Here is a 26,925-nt window from a genome sequence, read left to right on the forward strand (position 1 = left end):
GGACTGCGTGGGAGCAGGCGGCAGCAGCTCCGTGGGGCCGCGGTCTCAGGCAGGAGACATTCAGGCGCAGGGTGGCTTCACAGATGGGAGAAGAGCGTTTTGGCTTGAAAGAAGCTGTCTTGCTTTCAGGGTCTGCTCGCCTGCTTTAACGTTTGAGGGCATTTAGCCAGGCTGCTTTATGGTGTGGGGGATTCAGATTCACACTTCTGTGATGCTTGTCTCCTCCCCGTCTTTTTTTGCGGTCCATCTGGCTGGTTGATAGCACTTCAGGCTACCGTGCAGTCACCCACCCATGACCTGCCAGGTTCTTCCATTGCGATTTATCCTTTGGGTTAGGATTTTGGGTCTTGCCTGGTGTGGAGGACACCAGTGAATGGAGAAATAGGGAGAGGATGACATCCTCCCAGCCAGCCAGTGAGGAATGGGTGTCCTCTCCTCGGGAAGGCATGTAAGCTCATTTTGTTTCCAGGAGTTCAATGGGATCTAAACAAGAGGTTAATTACTCTGTGGAATTAGGGATGCTTTCCTGAATCTTGGGTGAATGGAAGGGATAATAAGTCAAGCCCCCTTAAAACTCTTTGTCTTTTGTTTAGTTTTAGTGCTTGTCAAACTCCAATGAGTTGTTAGCACTTTGAAGAAAGGACATCTTGGTTAAATATTCAGCAGTCCATTCATTAAGGTTTGAATGTCGACTATAAACATCATTTGAGACACCCAATAGATCTTCAGCAAACTCAAGGGAGACCAGGCCTGGTGTTCCCCACGCATCCCAGGGCAAAAAAGGAGCAGGACAAACCCTTTTCTGCCTCCTCACTTCAGTCTCTTTCTGCTGTTCAAAAGGAAAGCAACCCTAAAGGTTTTCTGAATGCTTTGTAAAGAAACGAAAAGAAAAGAAAAGCCTAATTAAGAAAATAAATTCTTTGCCAGTAAACTATTTTTTTGTTAATTGGTTACTTTAAATTTTCTGGAGGCAGACTTTTCTAGGCTTGTTTCTTGCAGCAGAATATGGAGAAGTGGTCACCTGTCTTAATGTGTGCAGGTAATGCTTGAATTTCATTTCCCGAGCATCCTGCCTTTGCCCATTCTTTCCCGTCTGCCATCCCTCAACAGGGCTCATCCTTCTGATTGCTGCAAAAAATGAACAGTTTTGCTGTTGGAAAGTACTACAGTCCCAAATCCGCACTACTGCTTGTAACATTGGACATCATCTGATTTAGTCCTGGCCTTGGCAAAAAGGCTTACAGATGTTTCTCACTGCCAAGGGTTTGGCTTTTTCTCTCCAGAACATTCCTCTTAAGGCTGGAATAGCCCCAGATCTGCTCTTTCCCTTTAAATGTAAAAATAGGAAGAACCCCTGATCTCCTTTCCACGAGCATTTGAGTTTGTCATCTCAGCACTTTAAATTAAGCCTCACACATCAATTATTTCCCTTTCCTTTTAACCAAAGCCCCGCGTGGCAAGGAGCAGCTGTGTCACCTCCCTGGCTCCCTTTTGGCTCCTTCCTCACCCATCCCCCTGGCACGGCCAGCCCACCCTGCCCACCCGTTTTGGCTGTGGCTCTGGAGGTCTCTCCCCTCCGGCCAGGCTTGGGTCGGGATGTTCACCCAGGAGCGGCTTATTCCCGTGACAAGGCGATGTGGGTGCAGAGCAAGCGGGGCTGGCAGGGTGGGCACGCGAGTGGTACCCAGCGCGGATGCTGAGGCCAGGTAGCCCAGCCCCAGGTGTGGATGCTGGGAAGGCAGGCAAGACCTGCTAGATTTATGTTTTCTGGGTAATTTTTTTATTGCGGTGGAGCCTGGGTGTTGCTCTGACATATTCCCAGGATCTCGGGTTCTCACTTACACTCTGCCGAATTTCGGGCAGGAGGAATCCAGGCAAAAAAGCTTGTGTGTGATGGGGGAGGAAAGGAGGAGATTTATGTGAAAAGAGCAAAAGGAAATCCAGAATCAGAGGCCAAGCGTTACCGTCAAGTTGTGCTGTTGTGTGGATGACGGTATTTTACTAGGCCTAGGGTGTATTTATAGAGGAACATAAATCATACGCACATGCCCTGTTCTGAGCGCCGCACACCTCCAGTATATGTATCTCTAATTAACCAGCCATGGAGAGGGAAACAGGATTGGAGCCCACAACCCCAGCACCGTTTGCCAACAAAGCCGTGCTCTCTGTCCTAGCGGTGCCTACATTTATCTTTCCTGCAGCAGTGTTTAAAGTGAAAAGGGAGTATCAGGAGAGTTTGATAGGATCCAATTAAATTCCAGCAGATAAAATAATGATGAATTGCAGTTGAGCCCTGGCGAGACGCGATGTACATTACTGCCGTCCCCGTAGTGCGGGGAAGGAGTTGAGGTCATCAACTACAGAAAAATAGGACACAGCTGCAGCCCAAGCGCTCCTCCAGAAACGCAGCCCAGGGGGATGGTGCATGTGAGAGGGAGGGGGGTTGCAAGGGAAATTTGGATGTGTGGGTTTGCTCGCAGAGGAGCAGCCCCTCCGCTGCCTTCCTCAGGGAGCGGGGTCCCTCCCTTCCTTCGCGTGCTGGGTTGTGCCGGTTGTGGCTGGAGCGGGATGGGTGCCCCATGGCAAGGGGTGTGATGGCCATGGGCTGCCCTGCCTCATCTGGGCTGGGAAGGGCTGATGCCTTGGCCAGTTGGCATGGTGCTTGCAGGAGCATCCCAAAGTGCATCACAGTGTGGTCCGCCCCCAGATTTGGGGTGCCCCCTTGCTGGGGCAGCTCTGTCCCCTGGGAGCGTGGCTCTCTGGAGGCACCTCCTCGGAGTGCTGAATCCCTTCAGCCCAAGGGGAGCTGGGTGGCTCTTGGTGCCCATCGCTGCCAGTGGCTTGCCGGGATCAAATGCAAAACTTCAGGGGAGGTGGCACCCGCAGCCCTTGCAGCGTGCAGGGCTGGTGGGCATCCCCAACGTGGGGATGGGGCAGTGTGAGAGTCGGAGCCGTGAGAAGCACACGAGGTTGTCGGCTGTTACTTGGGAAGATGCCTGAGATAATTTTGGGGTGAAGAGCCTTCAGAAAGTCTTGGGGAGTAGTCCTCTTGTCTGAACTGCGTCTCTGCGGAAGGAGACCTTGCTGGGAAGAGCTGGATCCAGGTCGGTGGGGCTGGCCCTTCCATGCTCACCCCATAGGCTCTTCCAGAGAGGGACGGAAAGGCTGGCTGGGTTAGGTAAGAAGCCAAGAAGCTCACGTCTGTTGCTGACTCACTCTGTGACATCTTTTCTCCTATCCCCTGCCGTGGGTTGTGTTGGGCGAGCACGCTTCTCTCCTCTGGGTGCCGTTGGTTTGCTCTCGGGGCTGTGCCTGTCATTTTTTGCTCCTGGAGCAAACGTCCCTTTCCCATAACTTGTCCTCGGGGCAGCCGCTGTGCCGCATCACCCACCAGCACAGCCGGGGGGTCCTGGGCACCTTTGTAGAGCGAAAGGTGGTCTCCTAGGGAGGCTGCCTGGGTGGGTGCATCCCCCCATTCTCACCCGCCCTGGCCTCCTCTCCCCTCCCGCGGCTCATCCCAGATTGCTGCCAGCCACGGCAATTGATTAACTGAGAAGTTAATAACAGTTAAGTGTTTAATGGATGTTTAGCACCGTGTTAGCTGGAAGCAGGGAGGAGCCAGCGTGATGGGACCTGCTGGCTGCCTGTGGGGTCTTGTCTGGATCCCATGGGATGGAGAGACTTGTAAGCGTGCGCACACACACACGCACCTCTCCCACCCCCCCCCCGCCCCCCCCCCCCACCCCACCCCCACCTTTTCCACGCTGGTTGTGGGGCCTGCGGGGCCGGAAAGTGGCTGCTGCTTTGCTCAGCTGCTGCCGCCTGCCCGGCTCTGGCTGTGCCCATGGGTGCAGCGGGCACCTTCCTGCCTGTGCTATGGCAAGCGGAGCTGCGGGGAGGCCTTTTGAAAATGTCCTTCGAAATAAGACGTGCACTGGAAATTAGAGAGGGATCTGGTGGACCTCAGCATCCCAGGGGCTGAGCCCTGAGCCCCTGCGGCCACAGCTCCTGCCCACACGCAGCTGAGCCGCCCCTCCACCTCCGGCATCCTACAGGGACCAGTGCCCATCCAAGCCGCAGGCCTGCTGCCCGGCTCTGCGGGGCCGGTGAGACACTGCTGACGGAAACGCAGACGCCGAGGACAGGTTTTCATTGACATCCGCGTTCCCACACTGCGAACGCCAGCCGGGACCACGACTCCTGCTCCTGCCTGCCGCTTCCGCTCCTGGCTGCTCCCGCCGTCCACTCCAGCTCCACACCGCGCCAAATTCAGCGTCTTCAGCACGGTTGTTTGGAGGGGCAGCCCTGTGCTTTCCCAGAGGGACACAGTCTCTTGTGCATGTGTTATCTTGGGGCTGGTGCATGAAGAGTTAATGCTCTCCCTCCCTCTCCCCCTATTCTTCTTCTTCCAACCCACCCCCCAGAAGAACTAATTTCCAAAAGCAGCCGGGGCAGAGAGATGCAAATAAGTGTTTTGGACAGCTGCAGGCTGGATGCCTTCCCGAGATGCCAGGGCCCCAAATGAGACATGTCAGAGTACAAATTGAAAATGCCAATTTCACTTACGCTGCCACGTGGCTCGTCACAGCTAAATTCTGCTCCAGCGCCACCGCCACCCTCCCCAGCACGTGCTCCCTCCTGCTGCCAGGGGATGGTCTCTGCTCGCTGCTGTGGGTCTGGCCAACTCCTCATCATGGTCCTGTCGGGTAGGGGAAGGTGAACAGATCTAGACTCCCAGACTGGTTCTGGATCCATCTTCCCAGGCCTGGTGACGGTGGTGATGCTGAGAGGCCCTGGTTGTAGATGGTGCGCGGTAGAGATGTGGCTGAAGGTCCTCTGAGCAAACACCACGAGAGGTGCTGTGTCTGAGAGGCTGCATGGGAGGTGGCGGTGCTCTTCCAGGAGAGGAGAGATGGTGGTAGAGCTGTTGGATGCTCAAGAAAGGGTTGAGTTTGCAGGTGGATGTCTCGTGCTTTACAGCTGCTGTGTACAGTTGGTCAGTGGCAGCCTTTTTCCCCTGTGTTTTGGTGGCGTGGCCCCTGGGTGTGGGACCACTAGCCAAAAGCTGTGGAGGTGTAAGCCAAGACCACGCTTAGCCTCTCATTTGCACCTTGTGGGGTTGAGGGAGAGGTGCGTTGCCATAGCCATGGCTCACATCAGGCATGTGCCCCATTTTGGTGCCACGTCCGATGCTGGACTGTGGCTGGTGATGCTGCCTGGTTGGGAGAGTCTCAGCGTGGGAGGCACCAGCTTTGATGGTGAGACAAGAAGGACCCAAGTATGTCTTGCTTTCTGCAGCCACCTGGGCATGCTGGCTTCTCTCATGGGCCACCTCCCTGGCTCCTGTGGAGTGGGTCGAGCAGAACAGACCCACAGAGTGGTCCCCGGCACTGGCAGGGGCGAATGTGCTCTGTGGGGCAACAGCTGGGGCAGTGCTGGAGGAGATGGTGAGGCCAGCTCCTCCAGCTGTGGCACCAGGGCTGTGAGAGGTGATGCTCGGGCTGGCTGGAGGTGGTGGCCTGGCTGTGGCCAGCCCGTGGCCCGGTGAGCCACTGATGGCGTGTCCGCCACTCCCTAACAAACTCCAGCAACCCATGAATCATTCATTTAATCTTTCCTGACACGCCTGTCATTTTCTCAGGCGAGGAGCGGGGAATCTCTTGCCGAAGGAGGTCATTAGCTGTCAGGGACTGTTCTGACTGCCTTCCTGCCTCTGTATCGATTAAACCTCTCCGCCTGCGTGCAGGGGCTGCGTGGGGAATATTGATGGGGCTGCCGGGGCTGGGGCTTGGGTTTCAAGGCAGGAGAGAGGGGTTTGGGTCTGGAGGAGGTGCTGGCTGGGCTGGAAGGATCAACGGATGTGGGTACGTCCAGACAGCAGCGGGTGCTGCGGCCCGAGTTTGGGCATGCAGCATGTCCCCTGGAGCTGGGGGGCAGGATCCCCCGGTGTCACATCCCTGCAGGGGAGCTCAGGGAAGCCGGGCGGTGATGCTGGTCCTGGAACAGGGTACAGCTGATGGCCAAACACAGTGTGGGGCTGGGAGTTGGGGGGCTGGGGGTGCGGTGCAGAGGCAGCGTGGGGAGGGATGCTCTCCCAAGACCTTTCTGAGGACTGGTGTGGCACCAGGCTGGCGCCTCGCTCTGTCCCACCCAGGGCTGCGTGGCCGCAGCTTCATGTCATTGTGTTATGGGTGATGGGGCTGGAGGGAGCTGTGGGTATGTCCTCCTGCCGGGTGTTGGGGGGTGCTCGACTGAGTCCGCTCCTGCCGTGTGCTCAGCCTGTCCTCCCCGAGCTTCACTAGTGACGAGCATGATCCCAAACGTGATCCCAAACATCTGACTGAGTGTCCCTGGAATGGGGAGGACATGGGGAAGCGCTCGGGTGCCTGGTGGGGAGCGGTACGTGTGTGCTGCAGAGACGCCATCTGTTTCCTCCTCTCCCAGCTGCTTCAGACCTTTGGATTAATGGGGTTTGGGTCTATTTAGAAACCCTCTTTTTTGCTTATTTATCTTTTTTGCTAGTCCAGCCTACTGGCTTGCATGTGCCGTGTCTGATGGTTTAACCAGTGGCTGTTAGACCTGTCTGTTCCCGGCCAGTGAGTCTGAAGCAGGCCTCCATCCCTGTCCTCTGGGTTGATGGGAGACTTCCATGTAACGAGGTTGTATGTGCCCCTCTGTGCCCCTCACTGGGGTGTTTCACCTCACCAGTTAACAGGCTCTGCCGCCTTCTGTCCCCTCTTGCAGTATTTCTACGAAGGGAATGACATCAGCGACCTGCCGGTCAACTTGTCCGTGGTCTGGAATGGGAACTTCGTCATTGACAACCCCCAGAACATCCAGGGTGAGTGAGGGAAGGGACAGGGGTGGGAAAGCAGCCCGCGAGCCCCCCAGCCTCCAGCCCACCCCTCTCCACTGCCCCGACCGCAGTTTGCACCAGTGCCTTGGGGAAGGGAGTGATGCTCAGGCTGCATCCATCAGCTGGGTTTCTAAAGAAGCTTTTCTCCTAGAAGCCTTGGGAGAGAGCCCAAAGCTCGGCGTTGAGTCCAGGGTGCTGGTGCCTCCTGCCCGTGGGGGTTTGTCCTTCCGGGAGCTGACAGCATGCATGCAGTGTGGGGGGCGGAGAGCGGGTGCCCTTCTCCCCAAAGCTCCATACCCATGGGCTTTGGGGGGCCACGCTGACCGCCGTGTTTCTCCTGCCATTGCAGCCCACCTGTACAAGTGCTCGGCTCTGCGGGAGAGCTGCGGTCTGTGCCTCAAGGCCGACCCGCGCTTCGAGTGCGGCTGGTGCGTGTTGGAGAAGCGCTGCTCGCTGCGGCAGCACTGCCTGGCCTACGAGAGCAGCTGGATGCATGCCAGCAGTGGCAACAGCCGCTGCACCGACCCCAAGATCACCAAGGTACGCGGGGACAGATGGGTGGTGGTGCCCCATGCCGGGGGGCTGGGGTGGGAGATGGAAGATGGGGCCGGGGCTCTCTGGTGGCACCTCGCAGCAGCCACGTCGACTCGGTGTTTAGGACTGAGCATCTCTTGTCACCACTTTCATTTCCAAGGCTAAAATCCTCTCTCCACCACCCCCATGCACGGGGCTTTCTGGCCCGACTCCGAGACTCCCACCGGCTCCTCCTGCACACAGCCGGAGGATCCCAGGAAAGCTGCGGCTCTGGGTTGCTCCTCCTCTTGTCGCCATGCACGCTGGTAGTTCATCATCCCCCTTCCCTGGCAGCTTTTATGACCTTCGTTTAATAAGATTGTTTATATTAATGTTCACATGCCTGTCGGGCCAGGCTCCAAGTGCGCGAGGAGGGACCGGTGGGTATTTCTGCTGGATACCTTCTGTTTACCCGCGGCTGGCTGAGCCTCGACGGTGTTAATTACTGGAGTCTTAGCGCAGGATCTGATCTGTTTGGGTTTCAGTGTCTTATCTGATGGAAGCTGGAAATGAGAGTCGTGCCTTCCCCGGCGCTGCCTGTCTCTCGCAGGGTACTGGCGCGACGGTGTGCAGGGTGGCAGCTGCGCGGGGAGAGGGGGGTGCCCCCTCCCTGGGCACGTCCCTGCCTGCAGAGAGCCCTGCCTGCAGAGTTGCCTGCTGACGTGCTCTCAAGACAAGGGATCCATTCCCTGGGGGAGCAGGGTCGAGCCCCAGAGCCTGCATCCCTACAAGGATGTACACTGCTGTGCGCAGGGCTGCAGGGCCCCCCATCTTCTATGGCTTCCCACGATGTTTGGACTCAGCTTCCCAAAGTCGAACTTGTGGGGATGGTGGGAGCAGAGGTCGTGGTGGCTGGGTCATGCCAGGGGTGACCCAGGGTGGCCTTGCTGTAAGCTGTGCCCTGTCCTCTTGTGCTCCTGTGGCCAGGGCTGCAGGCATCCACACACACCCCCCGCTCACAGCAGCTTCCCAGTGGCTGACGGTGTCCAGGTAGCAGCTCTCCCTCCCTGAGTCATTGTAAAATTTTGCAGTAATTGCAGGTGCAGCAAAAATGGATCTGTTAGCAGGTGGGCTTGACCTCAGTGCCGCTCTGCGTTTGCATTCTGGGAGCCGGCAGTCGGTGTGGATGTGTGTAGCTATAGGTGTGATGCTCCTCCGGCAGCCTGCCTGTTGCCTGCTGCTTCCTGCAAACCCTGTCCCGCACCGTGGGCTGTGGGCAGGCTTGGAAATGGTCCAGAGAGCAGAGAGCAGCCTGGTGCGGAGAGGGCAGCGTGGGGTGGTGAGGGAAAAGAGGAGTCTCCTGCAGTAATTTTGGGAGGACCTGGAGCCTCCTTCCAACCCAGCCAGCCAGGTGCAGATGTCTTCATGGGTGGTGGGGCTGGGCTGCGAGATGACCGTGGGTGAAGAATCACTGACCCACTGCTCAGTGGTAGGGACAAGCCTCCTCCAGACCTCTGCAGGATCCTGCCCGGTGCCGGCTGTGACCCGCAGGGCGATCTCCCTTCCCCTGGGAAGGAGGAACCCCTCGGCCTCGGCACCGCCTGGCCTGGCTGCCGGAGCCGGGAGCAAGCCCTCTGCTTGTGCCCACTGGAGCTGTGTGCTTGTTGATGTAAAAGGACCCTGTGAAACCAATTAGCAGAAGAGCAGCGGTGTTTGTTGGGGCCGGGGGTTTGTAGGTGGAGGGGGGAAAGGGGAGGCTCGGGCAGCCCACAGCCTCCTCACCAGCTCCCTCGTCCCGTGTGCCTTGTTTAGCCGTGACCTCCCCGCGCTGGGCCGCCAACGATGGCATTTCATTCCCGGGCTCGTTTCTCCCTGAACGCATGGCCCTTGTCAGCTTTGCTGCGGAGGAGGAGGAATCTAACGCACCGGAGCAGCTTTTAATGCTCGTTTAGAAACACCAAACAAACGGCTGCTTCTTGCCAGCCGCCTCGGCAGAGCTCGATTTAGGGGGAAGACCCAACCTGATGCTGGCTGCAGCTGCCATAATGAGCTCTGATCCTGGACTTGGGCAGGAGCTGAGCTGGGTTTAGGTAAACAGTGGTTCCCCACAGCCCTAGAGGGGTTTGTTGCTGTGTAAATTGTGAGTTGTGGCTGTCTCAGCGGGAGCTGGGGCCCCGGCTGCTGGTCCCAGTTCTGCTGCTGCCCAGACACTCGTCCCGCAGGCTGCCCAATGCCGCTCAGTGTGCGAGCACGCTGACGGTGATCAGCCTGGTGCAAATCCGGAGGGTGGTGGTTGACCCCAGAGAGGCAATGGCTGCGGTGGGGTCCTGCAGAAACGGTCCCCAGCTCAGCCCCATCAGGGCTGAGGATGTGGACACCTTTTCCCATCCTCTGCTCGTCCGCCTTTTCTCACTGCGGGGGTGGCATCCAGGACTAGCCCTGTGTAAGGAGAAGGAGGAAAAGGAGGAGGAGGCTCCAGCTGGCTCAGGTCCCAGGGTTGCAGCCTCCCAGATTTGCCAGGAATGCAAAGAGCTCTCACGTGCTCGGTTGCGGCGGGAGCATGGCTGTAGTGTGAGTCTGTCCAGGCACGGGGCTTAGCACCGGTAGAGATGCCTCCTGGTGCTGGAGGGGATCTCTGCCAGCGCTGCAGGAGCATGAGCAGGGGAGGGCATCACCTGCAACACAACAGTCCCTTTTCCTGGGTCAGGACACACCTTCCACCTGGACTGACCCAGCCTGCGTGACTGTCTCCCGCACCTGCTGCCTGCGGCTGCCTTTTCCCCTGCTCCGTTGCAGCATCACCAGTGACCCAGCCCTGTCCCTGGTCCCAGCCGGGGCGCGCAGCCCTGCCATTCACCCCAGTTAGTGCTGCAGGTGGGCGCTGGGGCCAGCGAGCGCTGCTGTAAAACTGCCTGTAATTGCCTGTCTGGAGGCAGCGGTGGACCCGTGCCTCTCTGTCCCTCATCCTGCTGCCGTCTGTCTGGCCGTACCTGCCTGCTTTATTGGGCGTCATCCTGGTAGATGATGCACGGTGCCGGGGTGAGGTTCCCTCCCTTCCCAGCTGGCCTCAGCACAGGGATTGCTGGTGGAGAGAAACCCTTCTCCCCCCTGCCTGCCGTGTGCGGAGATCTGGTGGAGATACTTTCCTTTGAGGACATCTTAGACATGGGAACCTCATCCCTGGGTATGTGGGACCTGGCCAAAAGCCAGGCAGATCCTTGTGCTTCTTCACTGGCTCACCTGGAGCCGTGGCTGACAGTGCTCTGTCTCTTTCCCATCTGTGTCCTTGTCACCTGTGAGGACACTCTGTCTGCAGCGGGGTGTCCAAATCCCAGCCCTCTGCTTGGACACATCTGGCATCTCCTGGCTTGCTCCTGGGGGCATTTGTGGATGCGGCTGTCATTCAGGAGGTCTTTCCCACTCTGTGGGCTGCTTACAGACGTGCTGGCATTTATCATCACCCATCTGCTCCTCGCTGCTCATGGGGGAGTAACACACATCCCACGGCTGCCCGGGCTGCAGCCTGCCCGAGCGAGATGTCCCCGCGGCTCTGGGCCCGTGGCTGATGGGCTGTGCTCTCTCCTAGCTGTTCCCTGAGACCGGCCCCAGGCAAGGAGGGACCCGTCTGACCATCACCGGTGAGAACCTGGGTCTGAAGTTTGAAGATGTTCGCTTGGGCGTTCGAGTCGGCAAAGTGATGTGCATCCCCATTGAGAGCGAATACATCAGCGCTGAGCAGTAAGTGCCTGGCGAGCAGCGGGCGTGCTCCACATCACCTCGGCAGGTCAGGGACAAGGGTGTTGGTGTTCAAATGCTGCCTGTGACTCCAGAAGACACGGAGCTGACTGGGCTGATGTGGGAGAGAACTACCTGCTGGTTGTGGCCGCTCTGGGAAGAGCCCAAAGGCTTTGGGGAAGCTCCCCCCAGGGCTGGCAGCACCAACAGCTACTGCCATGGTGTCTTGTGAACCTGCTGGCACCTCGGACCTTTGCTTGGTGTCAGATCTGTCCCTTCCTGAAGCCTGTCCATCTCCACCATGGCACAGGGAGTGTCTTGGTGCTGGGACACTGAGGGCTCCTTCCCCGTATCCCTTAGGATCGTGTGTGAAATCGGAGATGCCAGCCCAAGCAAGGTCCATGAGGCACGGGTAGAAGTCTGCATCCGTGACTGCTCGCCCAGCTACCGGGCCACATCCCCCAAGAGCTTCACCTTCGTGGTAAGCCCCGTGCTGGGGAACAGGACTGGCACTGTGGGAGGGAGGTGATGCTGGGCAGTTTTAGGTCGTTTTCTGGGCAAGTTGGAAAACCAGCCGTCATTTCCCTGAGAGGCAGGCGGGGATGCTCTGGGCAGGTGTTGGGTTGTGCTGGCTGCGTTTCTCCAAGGCTGTCACTGTTCTGCCTCTCCACGGTCCTGCTGGCACCACCAGCCCTTAGCACCGTGCCCTGCCACTGTCCCACAGGTCTCTCTCCTCTGTGGCCCCATCACCCGCTCGGGGCTGCTTGGGGATGTGGGTTTCAGTCCTCAGCCCATCTGACACCAGGGATGCTCTTCTCCTTTGACAGACACCCACTTTCTCCCGTGTGGTCCCTGCTCGGGGTCCTCTCTCCGGTGGCACCTGGATCGCCATTGAAGGCAGCCATCTCAATGCTGGCAGCAACGTCTCCGTGACCATCGGGGGACGACCCTGTGCTTTTTCATGGTAAGGGGCACAGAGGGTGGTGGAGGATGGGCGATGGGCACCTCCGGAGGCAGCGGGACCCCCAGATAGAGCAGTGGCCAGGAGCCCGTGCTGGGGAGCCAGGAAGGACCCCAGGGGCCAAAACCTGTGGGCGGCCAGAGGCATCTCCCCCTGGAAACCTCTGTGTGTCAGAGGCTGCAGGAAGAGCCCAAAGAACAGGGATTTTTCTCTAAAAGCACAAAGCCCTGAGGCATGAAGTGGATAATTTTTAGATTAGGGATGATAATGGAGCGGCTCTTTAAATATTTTCCTGCGGTAATTACTGGTTATCAGCCCTAATCGCTGCTGTTTGCAGCAGCCGCGCGATGGGAACGCTCAGGAGCTGCTCAGCCTTTCCTGGCTGCCTTTTGTTTCACTTCTTGGGTTTCTTTTTCTTTTTTTCCTCCTTTCTCTCTTCAACCCCCCTGCCCCGGCAGTTTCAGAAGGGGAGAGGGGCTGGGGCGGGGGCTCACGGGCAGCACTGGCCACCCCCGCCTCTGTCCTGCCTGGGCACTGACGGGTTGTGCGTTTCTGCCCCAGGAGAAGCGCCCGCGAGATCCGGTGCCGGACCCCCCCCGGACACACCCCCGGCGGCTCTCCCATCCTCATCAACATCAACCGGGCAGAGCTGAGCAACCCAGAGGTGAAGTACAACTACACGGAAGACCCCACCATCCAGAAGATCGATCCCGAGTGGAGCATCAACAGGTGAATCGTGGGGTTGCCCACAGGGAGCTTGTGGGATGCATGGGGGGCTGTTTTCCACATGGATCCCCCTTTCATGATGAGTACATCTCAGTGCTGCTGCGATAGTCCCCGGGCCGTGCTCCAGAGATGTGGCAAGAGGAGTGTGAGCAATGGCTTGGCACCAGGGCCCTGCTAACGCCTGGCCTGCAGTGCTCAGCCTGGCAGGGGGCACGAGCAGAGAGCGCTTTGGATCTGCTTAATTTCAGCTTGACATTTGGCGGCGGCAAATAAAATTAAAATATTTCCCATCGGGGGATTTTTTGAAATGTTTACATATTTTTCTAAAAGGTTTGAATTGGCTGGAGAGGAGGCGAAGGAATCCATTAAGAGCTAGCGCCAAGAGAAACCTTCCCCAGGGTGTTGATGAGGAGCGAGCTCCCCAGGGGCATGGCCGAGCTCTCCGGGACCGCAGGGCTTTTGACACCAAGCCGTGGAAAAAACCAGGCAGGGCTCAGCCCGCCCTGCCATGCCACCCGCTGCCTGCATGGTGGAGAAGGTGGTGGCAGAGATGACCTCCTCCTCCTCAGGATGCTTTCCCATTGTGGATACCTGGTCTCCTGTAGCTTGGGAGCTGCCTTCAGACCCCAAACCCAGACACAGGGTGGGATGTTAGTGTTAATTAGCAGGTTTTATATCTCTAGTTGGCCCCTGGGTAAGCTGAGATGATTTGGCAGTGGTGCATGCCAGATCCTGCCAGATGTGGTGACATCTGGGTGGGATAAGAGGTCCCTGGGGCATTGTGATTCGCCCAGGTTGGGGCAGATGGGTGTCTGGCTGGTGAGGATGAGTGCTTCCCTCCCAGAAGTGGGGACCCAGTGCCAAGCTGTCTTTCCTAACCCACTGTCTCCCTGTCTCTAGTGGTGGGACGCTGCTGACGGTGACTGGCACCAACCTGGCCACCATCAAAGAGCCCAGGATCCGGGCCAAGTACTGCAGCTCTGAAAGGGAGAACGTAAGTGGCGCTGGCTGGGGCTGGGGGCAGAGCATAAAGGGCAGAGTAGAAAGCACGTCCCTTGCTCATCAGGTGTGGTGGTGTGGAAGGGCTGAGGTCCAGGGTCTGCCACCCAAAGAGAGGCGCTGATCTCCCTGCACAGCCTCCGGCCAGGTGCTGCCAGGAGAGGGTTGAGATCTGAGTGTGCAAAAATGATGGGAAGTTTGTGGGATGTCTGCAGGACAGTGACAGAAAGAGCCCGACCCCAGCAGGCTCTCACCTGCCACCTCTCGCACATCTATCGCAGACAGGAATCTCTCTCTGCCCGGGGGCAGGATGTGGCATCTGTTGATGTAACAGCACAGGGCAGGAGATCCCAAGTCTAAACTCTGTGTCCAGAGCTGCTGCTTGCAGGAGTTCCTTGTGGGGACCAATCTTGACCTCCCTCCTGGGAGCCGGGTCTGACGTTGGTCTGTGCCTCCTGCAGAACTGCACTGTCTACAACGACACCACCATGGTGTGCTACGCACCCTCCATCGACAACCCTGTGCGGAGTCCTCCAGAGGTCGGTGACCGCCCAGATGAGATCGGCTTTGTCATGGATAACGTTCAGGCCCTGCTGATCATCAACACCACCAACTTTGTCTACTACCCAGACCCCGTCTTCGAGCCGCTCAGCCCCACAGGGATGCTGGAGCTGAAGCCCAGCTCTCCCCTCATCCTCAAGGTATGGCAGTGTGCACCCGGGGGCAGAGGGGTACGGACGCGTCCCTCTGTGGAGGTGGCTTTTCGCCTCTCCTGGGGCAAAGTTGTGCATCGCGAGAACATGAATCTGCTTTATGTTGGTTTTTTTTAAGTGTTCCCCATTGCATGAGAACTGACAATCTCGTTCGTTGTTCCCTCAAAGGGCAGGAACCTGCTCCCGCCAGCTGGGGGTAACTCCCGCCTGAACTACACGGTGCTGATTGGAGACACTCCCTGCACCCTGACCATCTCTGAGACCCAGCTCCTCTGCGAGTCCCCCAACCTCACTGGCCAGCACAAAGTCACGGTAAATGCCGGCACCGGTGCGTTTGCTTCTCATGTCCCATGTGTCACAGAGATTGTGTCTTTATCCCGGCACCGGCCCTGCTTACCTGCTCGTCCTTGGATGAGGAGCGGATAGTCAGTGCACATGCAGGAGCATCCTTAGGAGTCGTCTTCCTGCTCCCTGGGCATTGCTCTCCCTAATTGTGTGTTTGGTAGGACCAAATACTTTGTCCCCTCCACAGCACGCTCAGCCAGGCATTGCTGTGCCCTGGGTGGCCCTGGCTGGCCCTGCCGACAACCTCCCTTCCCCGCTGGGTGCCAAGGCACAGCTGGTGCCAAGGTGTTGGGGGGTTCCTACCCCTTCCCCCCAGCGCTGGCTCGTGCCGTGAGGAAGGCTCTTTGTTTGTGGGGTTGTAGCGCAGCGGTGCTCACGCTCCAGGACCCCGCCAGGTTGAAAGGGACCCGGCATGGTCCCCCCCAGGCTCCCCACCCTTGGGGGAACTCGCTTCACATCCCATCTGTTACTGTGTATGTTGTCTGAATGAGACATCAAAACTCTGCCTGCTCTGGCAGCATGTGTCCTGCATCCCATTAAAGCGCGCTGTGCTGCTCCGGACCAGCTCCTGCCATCCCTGTGTTTTTCCGCATCCTTCTTTCCCCAGGCTAGGAGTCATCCCCCAGTTCCCAGCAGAGCGGGCATGGTGGGGAGGGCTGCCCTGGCTGCATTCTCCCTGACACCAGGTCCATTTTTTCCCTCACCACGGTGCAGATCAAGGCTGGAGGGTTTGAGTTCTCCCCAGGGACGCTGCAGATCTACTCGGACAGCCTGCTCACCCTGCCTGCCATCATTGGGATCGGCGGTGGGGGTGGTCTGCTCCTCCTCATCATCATCATCGTCCTCATCGCCTACAAGCGCAAGTCCCGGGATGCTGACCGGACCCTGAAACGCCTCCAGCTGCAGATGGACAACCTGGAGTCACGGGTGGCCCTGGAGTGCAAAGAGGGTGAGGGATGCCTATCCTGTTAATGTGGGGGTCTTGGAGGGTCTCGTACCATCCCAAGGCTCAGTGTGCTCCCACACTTTCCCTGCTGCCTTCCAGAGAGCGAATGGGAATGGGCAAAGCTGCTTTGTCAGAGGAAGCAAACTCATTTTGGGTGGAATTTGGGGATTTTTCCAGTTAAGAAGTTCCCCTTCATTTTTCCAAACGGGAGAAAAGAGAGCGAGGAGGGTAGTGAGGGCTGCCTGTGAGCGGGCAGTCGGTCTCTCATTATGTGACAGACGGACGCTGTGAAATTGGACAGAATGCCTTGTATGATCCTGCTGATAAAACCTAATTGCCCATTATCCCCCTGAGCTGGCTCCCGAGGCCCCGACCCTGCCAGCCACAGCCAGAGCCGGCCCGGATGCTGTGGATGGAGCAGGCACCGAAAACAAGATAATAAAAAGGGGAAAGAAAGAAAAACCCTTTGCTTCCCCAGATCCCCATCCCTACACATGCCTGCGGATGGCACTGGTGACAGGGAGAGGGGAGGGAGCTGGTGGAGGGGATGGTGTCTTGTCTTCCACAGCTGGCAGATAAAAGGATCTGCTTTTAATTAAAAGGCACAATCTCTTCCCTGCCTTTTCTCTTTTCTAGTCCCACTAGTTACAGATAAGATAGCACGCCTTTCAAGCTGACGGTTTGTTTTTTCTCATCAGGCTGACGAGCCTGCAGTCCTCTGCCTGGCTTTCAGCTCCCTTTAAAGTGCCGTTAATTTGATTTTTCTGAGGGTTTTCTCCCCCCGCCCCAACCCCTTTCCCTGGTGCATCTCCAGGACTCCTCTCCCGTCAGCTTTTCCCTGTAGGTGCAATTAAAGGTTCAGGACACCCCCCCACCCCCATCATGTTCCCCTGGGAGCTGCAGCTGCCTCTGCTCAGATCGGGAGGTGCCAGGGTGGGTGTGTTCAAGCTCTTCTCTCGAGTAGTATTTAGGTCAAAAAGAAATGAGGACATTCTTGTGGTTTAGGCTAACGTTTTCCCCCAGAAGCTCTGGCTTTGTTCAAGCCTTGCTGTTCCCCGCTGCCCTCAGCATCCCTGGGAGGCTGCGAGTGCTGAGCAGGGGGAATTTGAGCCCCCCAGGACCCGGTCCTGTTCCCAAATCTGCCGCTTGATTTATTCTGGGGAAGTCATCCCCACCCTCTGCAGCTCAGTTTCTCCATCTGTGAGATGGGGACAGCAATCACAGCATGCTGTGGGAAGGGACGCGGAGCTGACTGATGCCTGGGAGGTCCCACCCGTGGGGTGCCGGCGGGGTGCAGTGGAGCTGGGTGCTGATACTGTGTGCTTGGACTCTAGGATCTGTGGCTTAATTCTGCTTTTCCCACCCCAGCCTTTGCTGAGCTCCAGACTGACATTAACGAGCTGACCAACGACCTGGATGGGGCTGGCATCCCCTTTCTGGATTACCGCACCTACGCCATGCGGGTTCTTTTCCCAGGGATAGAGGACCACCCTGTGCTGAAGGAGATGGAGGTGTGGTACCGTCTGTCTGTCTGTGTCTGTAGTGTTTCGCACTGGGGTCATGCCCTTGCACAGTCCCCTGCCCGAGTCCCCGTGCCCCAAGTGTAGGGCTGGAGAGATGCTTTGGTTGGATACTGGCCCGGCCTGTTGTGGCAAAGAGCTTCTCGCCACGTGGCTGCAGACACGAGTGCAGACCGGCCACCGAATGGTTACTGTGCTCTCTGACATTAATATCAATATTTATATTAATATCATTGCTGCTGTCATTTTCTACAGCACTTGCTTTATTCAATTGGGTTTGTTTGATGCCTGACCAGCCGCTTGTTTCTAGCAGGCTTGCCCAACATTGCCTGCTTGCTTGGCTCCGTTTCCCCACGCAGAACCCATCCTTGGCATCCTTCCCCTGCTCCCCAAACCAGCTCCCTCTCCTCTCCCAGCCTCCCCACCTCTGTTTAATTTAGTGCGTGCAATTGCACAGCAATTGGCTTCTCGTTTGCTGGGCTGCCGAGGCCGCTCTTGATTAGAGAAAGGAGGGGGGGTGACCTTAGCTTCCCCTCGCTGCTGACCTGGCACAGTAATTAATGTCGACGTGGGCTTCACAATGTATTTAGGAGAAGTAATCGGCCGTGGTGCAAGATGCACGGTCACTAATTACAACACAACAAGCTCTTTCCAACTTCAAGTGCACGTGCTGGTGTTGTACGCCGGCATGGCGACAGCGCGGGGCCCTGGCCCTCTGCCTGCTCCTTTTCCCTGGTCCCTAATCCCAGCTCGGGAGGGCTGTGGGGACCCCGTTTCCATGGATTTTCCCTTGCAGCTCGGGTTTCCGGATGCTCAGAGCCGCAGCAGGCGTGAGCATAGCCCTCCCTGGGGCACAGCCCTTCCTGTCTGTGCAGACGCCTTGCTCTCCTCTCACCTCTGCTCTTGCTCTTAAGGATTTTCCCTAGAGAGAAAGGGGTGGAAAGGGTATCAAAAAGGGTATCGGAGGAGGAATTTTGCATTGGCCACAGAAGGGTGGGTGGGAGTTTGTCCACTTCTGGCTCCTAATTCAAAACAGTCCACTCGAGAGAGCACACCAGCTCAGCCTGGCCTGGGCAACAAGGGGTTAAAGTTGCAAAGGAGGGAAAAAAAAAAAATCCCCCAAAGAGATTAAATAAAGCAACTACAGTTGTGTAAGCTTCATATAATTTAATCAGGTTTGCTTTTATTTGTCTCTTTACTCAGAGTGTAACATTAGCCATTGCAAGTGACGGGAAGGAAACGGCACTTGCTCACGCACACGCTAGTCTGCAGCGAGCGTCACGCTGCCGGTACCAGCTCCCTTTCTCCTTAGGTTTTAGGGGGGAGGTTTGTTGCTTTGTGTGAATTTAAGCCTGATTAAATATTTAATTCAGTAATGTTCATTTATTTCTGCTAATGATCAGCAAGTTAAACACAGAGGCCCAGGGAGGAGACAGGCATGTGGGGGGCTCAGGCATTGCCGTGCTGCTTGTGATGGGGGTTGCGTGTCTTCCCGTGCCCTCTGCCAAGGCTTCAGTGGGATGGTCACTATTGGGCAGGACCCATTTCCCATCTTAATGAGATCCTGCTGCTCTGCTGAAGGGAGAAAGCCTCTCATCCCATGGTCTCCTTTGCCTGGTCTTGGCTGCAAAAGCACCAGCAATGTGCAGGTCTTCCTCTGCCCCAGTTTTACTGGTGGGTCTGGTAGGTCTCCAGCACAGCCACTGTACTCCAGCTGCCTCGCGGGTCTTCTCGTGCTGAGGAATCAACCGGCACCTCTGTGTCCCCCCAGTAGGGAGCAGCCAATGTTGCTGAACCTCAGGCATCTGCCTGAGTTACCAGCATCGTTCCGTCGGGTCCCTGCGTAGTCTGGAGGGGGGGGACTCTGGGAAAACATAATATAAAGCATTTCTGTTCCTAGCAGGACGTTATCCTTTGACCTGCGTTAAGGGAAATTGAGCCCCGTGGTACCCACAGAAGGAAACCTGAGGGTGGGGGTGAAGAGGGTTTGTCACTCCCTCATTGCCCTGCTGGGATGCTCTGGGGCAGGTGTCCATGCTCGCCTCAGTGATGAGGGTGGCAGTGGTGCCTGGGGGCTCATATCGCAGAATTAGCAAGGACTGGGTGGGAAACGGGGTTTTTGTCCAGTGGGAAAGAGTATTTTGGAAGGGGAAGTTACAACCACGAGGAATTTTGCTGAAGAGCGCCGATCCAAAATTTTGATTGAAGTGAAATGATTTGATGTGTCAAAACCCTGTTCTTCATTTTGAGTTGGTGTTTTGAAATGAAAAGTGTTGTTTTGTCTCCAAATATCGACATGAAATGAAATTTTTCACTTACTCTCCCAATCAGGAAGACAAGGGAGGGGGGGAATTAAAATTGACGTTTTACCACAGCAAGGCTTTTATTCAGAGGAAGTCATCTTTTCTAATGGGAACACGTTGTGTTGTAAAAATGTTCATTTCTGATAAGAAATGTGGTCAGGGCTGGCCAGAGCTGGGCTGACGATGGCAGCGCAGGGATGAAAGCATCCCAGCCCGATCCCTGCTGGGTCCTATGTGGCCAAGTATGGCCAGAAACACACCTTCAAACATCTCAAGAGGAAAGGGAATGGTTCAGGCTCTGTCTGGAGCGGGGCAGAGCCAGGTTTCTGCTGTTTGCTTCCCTGTCTGAAATCCAGCCTTCCAAAACCAGGCGGATTTGCTGCTGGCGGAGCTCAGGGTTGTGGCTTTATTTGCTTTCTGTGCAATACCCGAAGCGCGTGTTGCAGTGACTTGGGTGGGAATTGAGCTGCTTGTTAGCTGAGATTGAAAATTATAATTTGTGTGTGTGTTTGGGAGAGAAAGAGTGTTTGTTTATGGGAGGGAAGTGAGTGTGTGTGCCTGCACACGCGTGGGAGACAGTCTTTGTATGGCAGTGTGTGTATGTATATACATATATATACATCGATGCCCTGAGACTGTGTTAACCTGGTGCTGAGATACTACAAACTAGATACTACTTCTGGAGGGAACTGAGGCTGATCACCAAAGAGGAAGCTTGACAGTATGGAGAGAGCAAATCCAGCTGTTTTTTGACCCTTTCTCATCCTTTCCTCTTGGGGGATGAGGGTGAATCCAGGGTCTTGTGCAGCCTGGCTACCTTCTTCTCATCGCCCTCCCCCTCCTGCCCATCTCCCAGCTTTGCTCTATCCTTGCAGGTCCAGGCGAACGTGGAAAAGTCCTTGACCCTCTTTGGGCAGCTCCTGAACAAAAAGCACTTCTTGCTGACCTTCATCCGCACTCTGGAGGCTCAGCGGAGCTTCTCCATGCGGGACCGTGGCAACGTGGCCTCCCTTATCATGACGGCGTTGCAGGGCGAGATGGAGTACGCCACAGGTGTGCTGAAGCAGCTCCTCTCCGACCTCATCGAGAAGAACCTGGAGAGTAAGAACCACCCCAAGCTGCTATTGCGGAGGTGAGTGACCATCCGAGGAGCTGTGGGACAGTGCCCAGGCTCTTCTGAATGTGTGGACACGAGCTGGCGTTCTTTAGGGATGCCATCAGTGATGGGTTTGGTGTTGGCTGTGGCAGTGTTGGCACTGGGTCTGTGCTCAAGCATTTCCATGCAAGTTTGAGAGCGATGTGGGACCACCTGGACCCAGCCAACTCGGGAGTCGCCCATGGGATGTTCTCACTCTGTTTTGGCCTGTGCAGGTTCATTTTGTTTGGGAAGGAGCCAGCAAGATGCTCGGCAGCTGCTGGCTGCGCAGGCTGGTGCAGGGAGGATGCACGCTGGTGTCAGGTGCTGTTGTGTATCACTGCAGCGATGCTCCCACCTGCCTTCCCTGCTCCAGGTGACCCAGCAGTCCCCCACACCTCTCGGCACGTGGGGCAGCTCTCGCCTTGCCTGGCGGCTGCCTTGCTGCATGGGTGCCTCCGTAGGCCGGCAGCAGGCAAGAGTCCTCCTTTCCCCGATGCCCCCCTGGGGCTTGCCCACTGTGCCGGGCACGTGGGGGTTTTCCTGGGAAAGCTGAGCGGATCTTCGCAAGCTGGGAGTCTCGCTGGGGCTGGGCGGGAGCGCGAGCAGGAGGCAGCCTGCCAAGCCCTGCCGTGAGTCTGCCTGGCCCATCAATATTTAACGATAGCTCTGAGCTCTCCTTCATCACGGGCTGATGAATATTGAAAGATACACCAAGTGCTGAACAAAAACAATTAATAAGCTCCACCAGCCCAGCTCGAGGCCCTCCGTGCCATCTTCTCCTTTTGCACGCCGTGCTGTGCCGCCCCACCTCCGCCTCCACCAGCCTGGTGCTACCAGCCTCCAGCGGAGATGCAGGGACGGCTGAGAGCCACGGGACTGGCACGTCACCAGAAAGGCTCATGAAAACCAGAGCATCTTTCAAACATCAACCAGTGTTCATGGCGTGGCCAGACTGGACAAAACCTGTTGGGTTTTGTGTGCCTGGCCCTGGGGAGATGCCTGGAGAAGACACTGATATGAGCTGGTCCCAAGTTATATCCCTGCTACCTTCCCTCAGCCGGTCTCTTCAGGCACATTGCTTTCTTACTCCCTCTGCTTCATTTATCATCTTACAAGGGTGCCCTTCATTTCTCAAAGCACCTTATTAGCAATGTGCCAGAAAGGGGGTGCGGTACAGACCCGTGGCTGGCTGGGAGAGGGGTGGGTTTTGGAGGTGCTGACCCCTGTCCCCATCCCTGTTCCCTGAACGCATCCTTAGGCTCTTCCCTTCTTACTGTCCCTCCATGACACCAGGCTCCACTGAAATATTTAAACTGCGTTTCCAGCTCCTGGGTGTCTCAGAACTTCACGAAGCCACTACCATCAGAGCAAAGCTCCGGAATGAAGTAAATCAATAAAATATAAATAAAAGGCAGTGCAGGGAGGCCAGCAGCTGCAGTGGCTGAGCCGTGGGAGCGGCACGGGGGCAGAGCCCAGCCCACGCCGGCACGGTGAGAGCCAGCAGCCCAAGGACTGTCGGTCCTCAGCCGTGGAGCTCGGGGCCCATCGCAGGTGGAGCTGCGGGAGGCTTAGGACAGGGATGAGGTACCCTGACCAATACCTTGCTTGTCCCTCCCTGAGTGATATTTGAAGATATTTATTCTTCCTGCAGTTGCGGCACAGAGTAAGCGGTGCTGAGGGTTGTGCTTTTCCATCCTTTTGATTAGCCCTGCTGTTGGGCGCGAGAGTGTGCTTAACCGCCCAGGGCAACTGGATTAACATTGATCTAACTGGGGAGAGCTGTTATTTATTTTGTTATTGGATAATCCCCTCATTGCTGTGGCATCTGGCTCTATCGCGGATAAAGACAGACGTTCGTGTGGTGGCACTTCAGATGAGCGTTACAGGCTTGTCTGTGAAGGACCTGGTCTGGGGCCGGGGAGGATGTCTGCTGAGTAGCTTCAATCCACCCCCTCCTTGGCTTTCTCCACACATCCCTTCTCCCTTTTTTCTTCCCCTTGATGGATTAATCTTTCCTGGCAGGTGCAGGAAGGCTTCCCTCATCTGGGGGCTCAGGTATGACTGTCCCCTAAAGGTTTAAGGAGAGCTGTGCTGTTCCGGGGAGGGCAAAAAGGGCTAAAGGGCCCTTTAGCACCAGAGAGAGCCTGGGATGGGACCATACGACCCCAAGTCAGCCTGAATAAACTCTGGGAAAGTGGATTTTCTACCCCAGCCATCTGGCCGTCAGGAACTGCTCCTGGTCCATCTGCCGGGCATGGCGTTGCTGTTGGGCAGTGCATGGTGTTGGGCTCCTTCTGGTGGCTCTGAGGTTTGGGTTCCTTCTGGGTTTTGTTTCTTGAGTCAACCCGTTTGTATCCGTTCCCCTGGCGCAGCAGGAATGCAGCCACGTTCCTGAGGTTATTAGTATGGCTTGTGCTTTCAGGAGCATCTGCGTTTGCAAGTGCCTGATCTGATGATTAATGGGTGAATAAGATGAAGAAGCCTAACCGGAGAGGGTCGAGGGGCTGGCTGGCATTTTTACTTTAAAGGGAGTGAAAGCCACTTTAAAAATAATGGATGTGTTAAAGCGAATTTTAATCTTATGGCAGCGAGACCAGGCTGTGGTGCAGAGACAGGCGCGTTAAGCTGCCCTTGTAGGACTGCGTGGTTCACCTGGGTCCTGTGTCACCTTCAGCTCCCTCCATGCCAGGCTGTCCCTCTCCTCTGCTGGTGAGGCATGTCCTGGCTGCAGTACCACCACCCCGAGAACCCCACGTCCTATTTGGACCCACCACATCTTGCACTCATCCTGCGGGATCCTGCTCTCCCTCTTGTGCACGTGCTGCGTGGTAATGATGCCAGACAGACACAGGTGACTCTCCTGGATCTTCCCTGCCATGCTGCTTTGGAGCATGATGGCATCTGGATTTGAGTCATGCTTTAGGAAACAAGGGCAATATATAGGTTTTCTCAAGGCAGTTTTGGGTGCTTCCTTCAAGTGCGTCTCCAAAAGCTGAGAGGCACGGCTCCATTTCTAAACTCCTTTTGGAGCAGGTGGTTGCAGCGTTGTTCACTGCAAACTCCCACATTACCATCCCATTCCGAGGAGACTCAGAGATACCCGGGATTTCCCCCGTGCAGGTGGGGAAGGGTTAAATCCCAAGCCTGGCACTATCTTTGCGCAGTGCTCCAAAGGTACATGGGAACCAGCTTAAGCTTCCAGCCACTGCTCTTCCTGTGGATCCTGGGCTTTGAGGCTGTAGAGATCAAGGGGCTACTTTGGGGATTGCAGGGAAGTCCCATGTTACCCAGCAGTGGTGGGTATCAGGGCAATAATGGTATTGAATGCATTGCAGGAGCAGAAGTCAGCAGCAGCTCCCCAGTGGGGAGAGGGGCTTCCAGCTGGAGCAGGTACTCAGCAATGTGGGAGGAGGTGCTCCTGGCATGGGAATGTGGGTCAGGATCTGACTCTGCTTTGCAACCTCAGCTCTTCCCTTCAGGTTGTGCTCCCCAACAGGGGAGCTTGAGGTAGGTTTGGTGACATTTTACCTGGCTTAGGTGTCTCATGCATTCCTCCTGTGGAGGGAGCTGCCTGGTTCCAATGGGATATGATGGAGGAAACAAACTTCATTTAAGTAGAAGGTACCAGGGAGAAGCAGAAAGCTGGTCATCCCCTGGGTGAGAGTCCCCATGGGACAAGGTTGTGCTCAGCTCGCTCTGGTTCTCCAAATACGCCAGAGACCAATTTGCTTCTCCCTCCTGGGGGCTGCTGTGGCTCAGCCTTGCAGATGTGCAGGCTTTCCACTAGAGCTTTTGTTGACTACTTGTGCCCCTTTGCTTTGAGGCTCCTGCCTTTCCAGATGTGACCTTTTAAAGCCAAAAACAATTTAGCCACAGCCTGAGGCTGAGGTGGCAGTGGGTGAGACCAGAGACCTCTGATATCCTCTCCTGATGGCTTTGCTCTCTGTCTTCTCTGTAGAACGGAGTCGGTGGCAGAGAAGATGCTGACGAATTGGTTCACATTTCTGCTGTACAAGTTTCTGAAGGTGAGTTTGGGAAGAGATGGCAACCCTGCGTGGGCAGGGAGGTAGTTTCTGCCTTGCTGGGATGGGCAGCATGGTACCCAGAGCCTGGGCTGATGTGTTCCTGAGTGCTGCCACTCCCTCCCAGAGCAGAGATCGCTTCCTAGGCCGCCGTTTCCATCCTGGGTTTCTGAGATGTGATTAGTGATTCTGGGTCTCCTTTTGGGGAAGTAGCTGAGATTGAGAAATGAAATCGAGACTGGCATTGCTTAATGCATAGTGGGTTTGAGATCTTCATAAAAATGGTGCCTGCAGAAAGGATGAATCTGAAGCAACTCAACTGAGTCTTGAATCCCTTCGGAGTGGTCCCCATTCCTCCCTCCTTGCCTCTACTCGTGTAACTCAGGAGGAAAAAGCCCCGGGAGCTGGTCCTTCTGTAGGCACAACTGTGCTCAGGGAATATTTCTGCCTGTTTAAGCTGCAGTTTGATGTGCTGCACCCTTCATTTAACACCACTGCTTTTCCTTCATCTCTCTTTTGACACTGAGGCTCCTTGGTAGGGGCATCATTTCCCCCAGGCATCTCCACTCCTGCTGCTGCTTCCCCTCCAAAAGGTGTGCCGGTAGGGACGGATACCCCGTGGGGCCTGTTGGCAGCCAGGGATGCAGCTCCCTCCGCAGCATGCGCTCGAGGGTGCAGATGACGTTGGACCTCCTCATGCCTGTTCCTGCGCTGGCGAGCCTGTTTTAGCTCGAATTCACCTTTTTCCTAATTTCATCAGGGTGGCAGAAGAGGATGCCAAAGTGTAAGGACAGATTTTACTGCTGGTTCATCCAACCCATGTTGAGAACATTTATCTTATCAGCACTGGTGCTTCCACCTCTGCTAGATCCGCACCAGCCCATGGACCACTGGCTACACAGCCGTAGCTCCAGCCCATGGACCACTGGCTCAGTCCTGCTGCTCCTTCGGGATGACAGTGGTGGGATGAACAGCGTCTGCAGTCCTGCTGCTGGTTTGTCAGTCAGCAGAGCCATTCCTTGGGATCCTGCCTGGTGTCAGTACAGCGAGGCTGGGTGGCACACAGCTGTTTTTGTGGGATTTCATCCCTCATTAAGATAAAGAGGATTTGAACCATTTCCAGCCAAGAGATGAGAGTGAGCAGGAGTCTGTGCAGAACTCAAGTGATCATCAACGAGAGGTGATTTATAATATCACTTACATGCGCTTGGCTTTTTGCCTCCGTCGAGGGATAGCCTGTATCTATAAAAATCTAGCTGTAGCACGCAGCAGAGATTGCTTTCCAGGGGTGGGAGAGGAGGAAAGCTGTGCCGTTCATGGGCAGATGTCAAATCTTCCGACACCTCTTCATGCTGGGAGCTTTGCTCAGTGGGGCCACCCCCCTCCCCTGCAGCGGCAGCGCCCAATGGGATCAAGTAGGATGTACCCAGTGGGATCAGGTAGGACACCAGCAGACAGCTGTTTGGGCTCTGCGGGGTTGGTGGGACCTATTTCGCTGTGGATAAGCTGCCTCAGGGCTCCTTGAAGTGAACAAGGTTGTGCTTTGGCTGAGCAAAGCGCAGCACACAGCCTTTGATCCTCAAAGCGGCATTTGGGGATGTTGTATTCGTGTGTGGGACCTGATGCCTGGCCCTGTGGGCAGATCATGGGGGCACATTCACTTCATTCAGAAGCTGCTTTGGACCAGTTCGTGTGCCACCACTGTCCTGCATCTGTCCTTGTACAGCCCTGTCCCCCTTCGGAGAGGCTGCCAGGCACATCACCAGCGCGGGGCGGCAGGTCTGAGGATAAGGAGTAGCAGGAGAGAGACGTGGGGATGGCACAAGGGCAATGCCTTTTATAAAGTCCTTGGCTATGGCATGGCTTTGGTGGGGGAAAATGCCTCCAGTCTTCGGGTGGTAGCAGCAGGAGAGAGAAGTCTGATCGAAATGCACCGTTACAAGAGGAACATATGCAGAGGGCCTGGATAAACCCGCCGGCTGTGAGATTTGTTACGCTGGGGATCATCTCCCTGGGGAAGTGGTTGAAACTTCATCACTTGGGTCACTGGAGTTAGACTGGAAGAGACTTGAGGATGCGCTCATGGCCTCTCCTGGGTCTGCCCCACCAGAGGAGACCCGCAGGGCCATTTCTGCTGTTTCCCGGCAG

The 26,925-nt window shown here is 56.2% G+C and overlaps 1 protein-coding gene across 1 annotated transcript in view; it reads left to right on the forward strand.

The window, feature by feature from the left end:
- Positions 1-26,925, forward strand: part of PLXNA1 (plexin A1) — a 122,212-nt gene that overhangs the window by 76,835 nt on the left and 18,452 nt on the right. The window contains exons 11-23 of the mRNA XM_075762126.1: positions 6,745-6,841; positions 7,206-7,396; positions 10,956-11,107; positions 11,465-11,585; positions 11,932-12,068; positions 12,627-12,794; positions 13,692-13,785; positions 14,252-14,491; positions 14,672-14,815; positions 15,563-15,797; positions 17,163-17,305; positions 20,493-20,749; positions 24,714-24,780. Of these exons, the coding sequence (XP_075618241.1) occupies positions 6,745-6,841; positions 7,206-7,396; positions 10,956-11,107; positions 11,465-11,585; positions 11,932-12,068; positions 12,627-12,794; positions 13,692-13,785; positions 14,252-14,491; positions 14,672-14,815; positions 15,563-15,797; positions 17,163-17,305; positions 20,493-20,749; positions 24,714-24,780 (2,046 nt within the window). The remainder of the gene's footprint in view (positions 1-6,744; positions 6,842-7,205; positions 7,397-10,955; positions 11,108-11,464; positions 11,586-11,931; positions 12,069-12,626; positions 12,795-13,691; positions 13,786-14,251; positions 14,492-14,671; positions 14,816-15,562; positions 15,798-17,162; positions 17,306-20,492; positions 20,750-24,713; positions 24,781-26,925) is intronic.

This window comes from Balearica regulorum, chromosome 10 (genome assembly GCF_011004875.1).
Source record: "Balearica regulorum gibbericeps isolate bBalReg1 chromosome 10, bBalReg1.pri, whole genome shotgun sequence".
NCBI classification, from domain to species: domain Eukaryota; kingdom Metazoa; phylum Chordata; class Aves; order Gruiformes; family Gruidae; genus Balearica; species Balearica regulorum.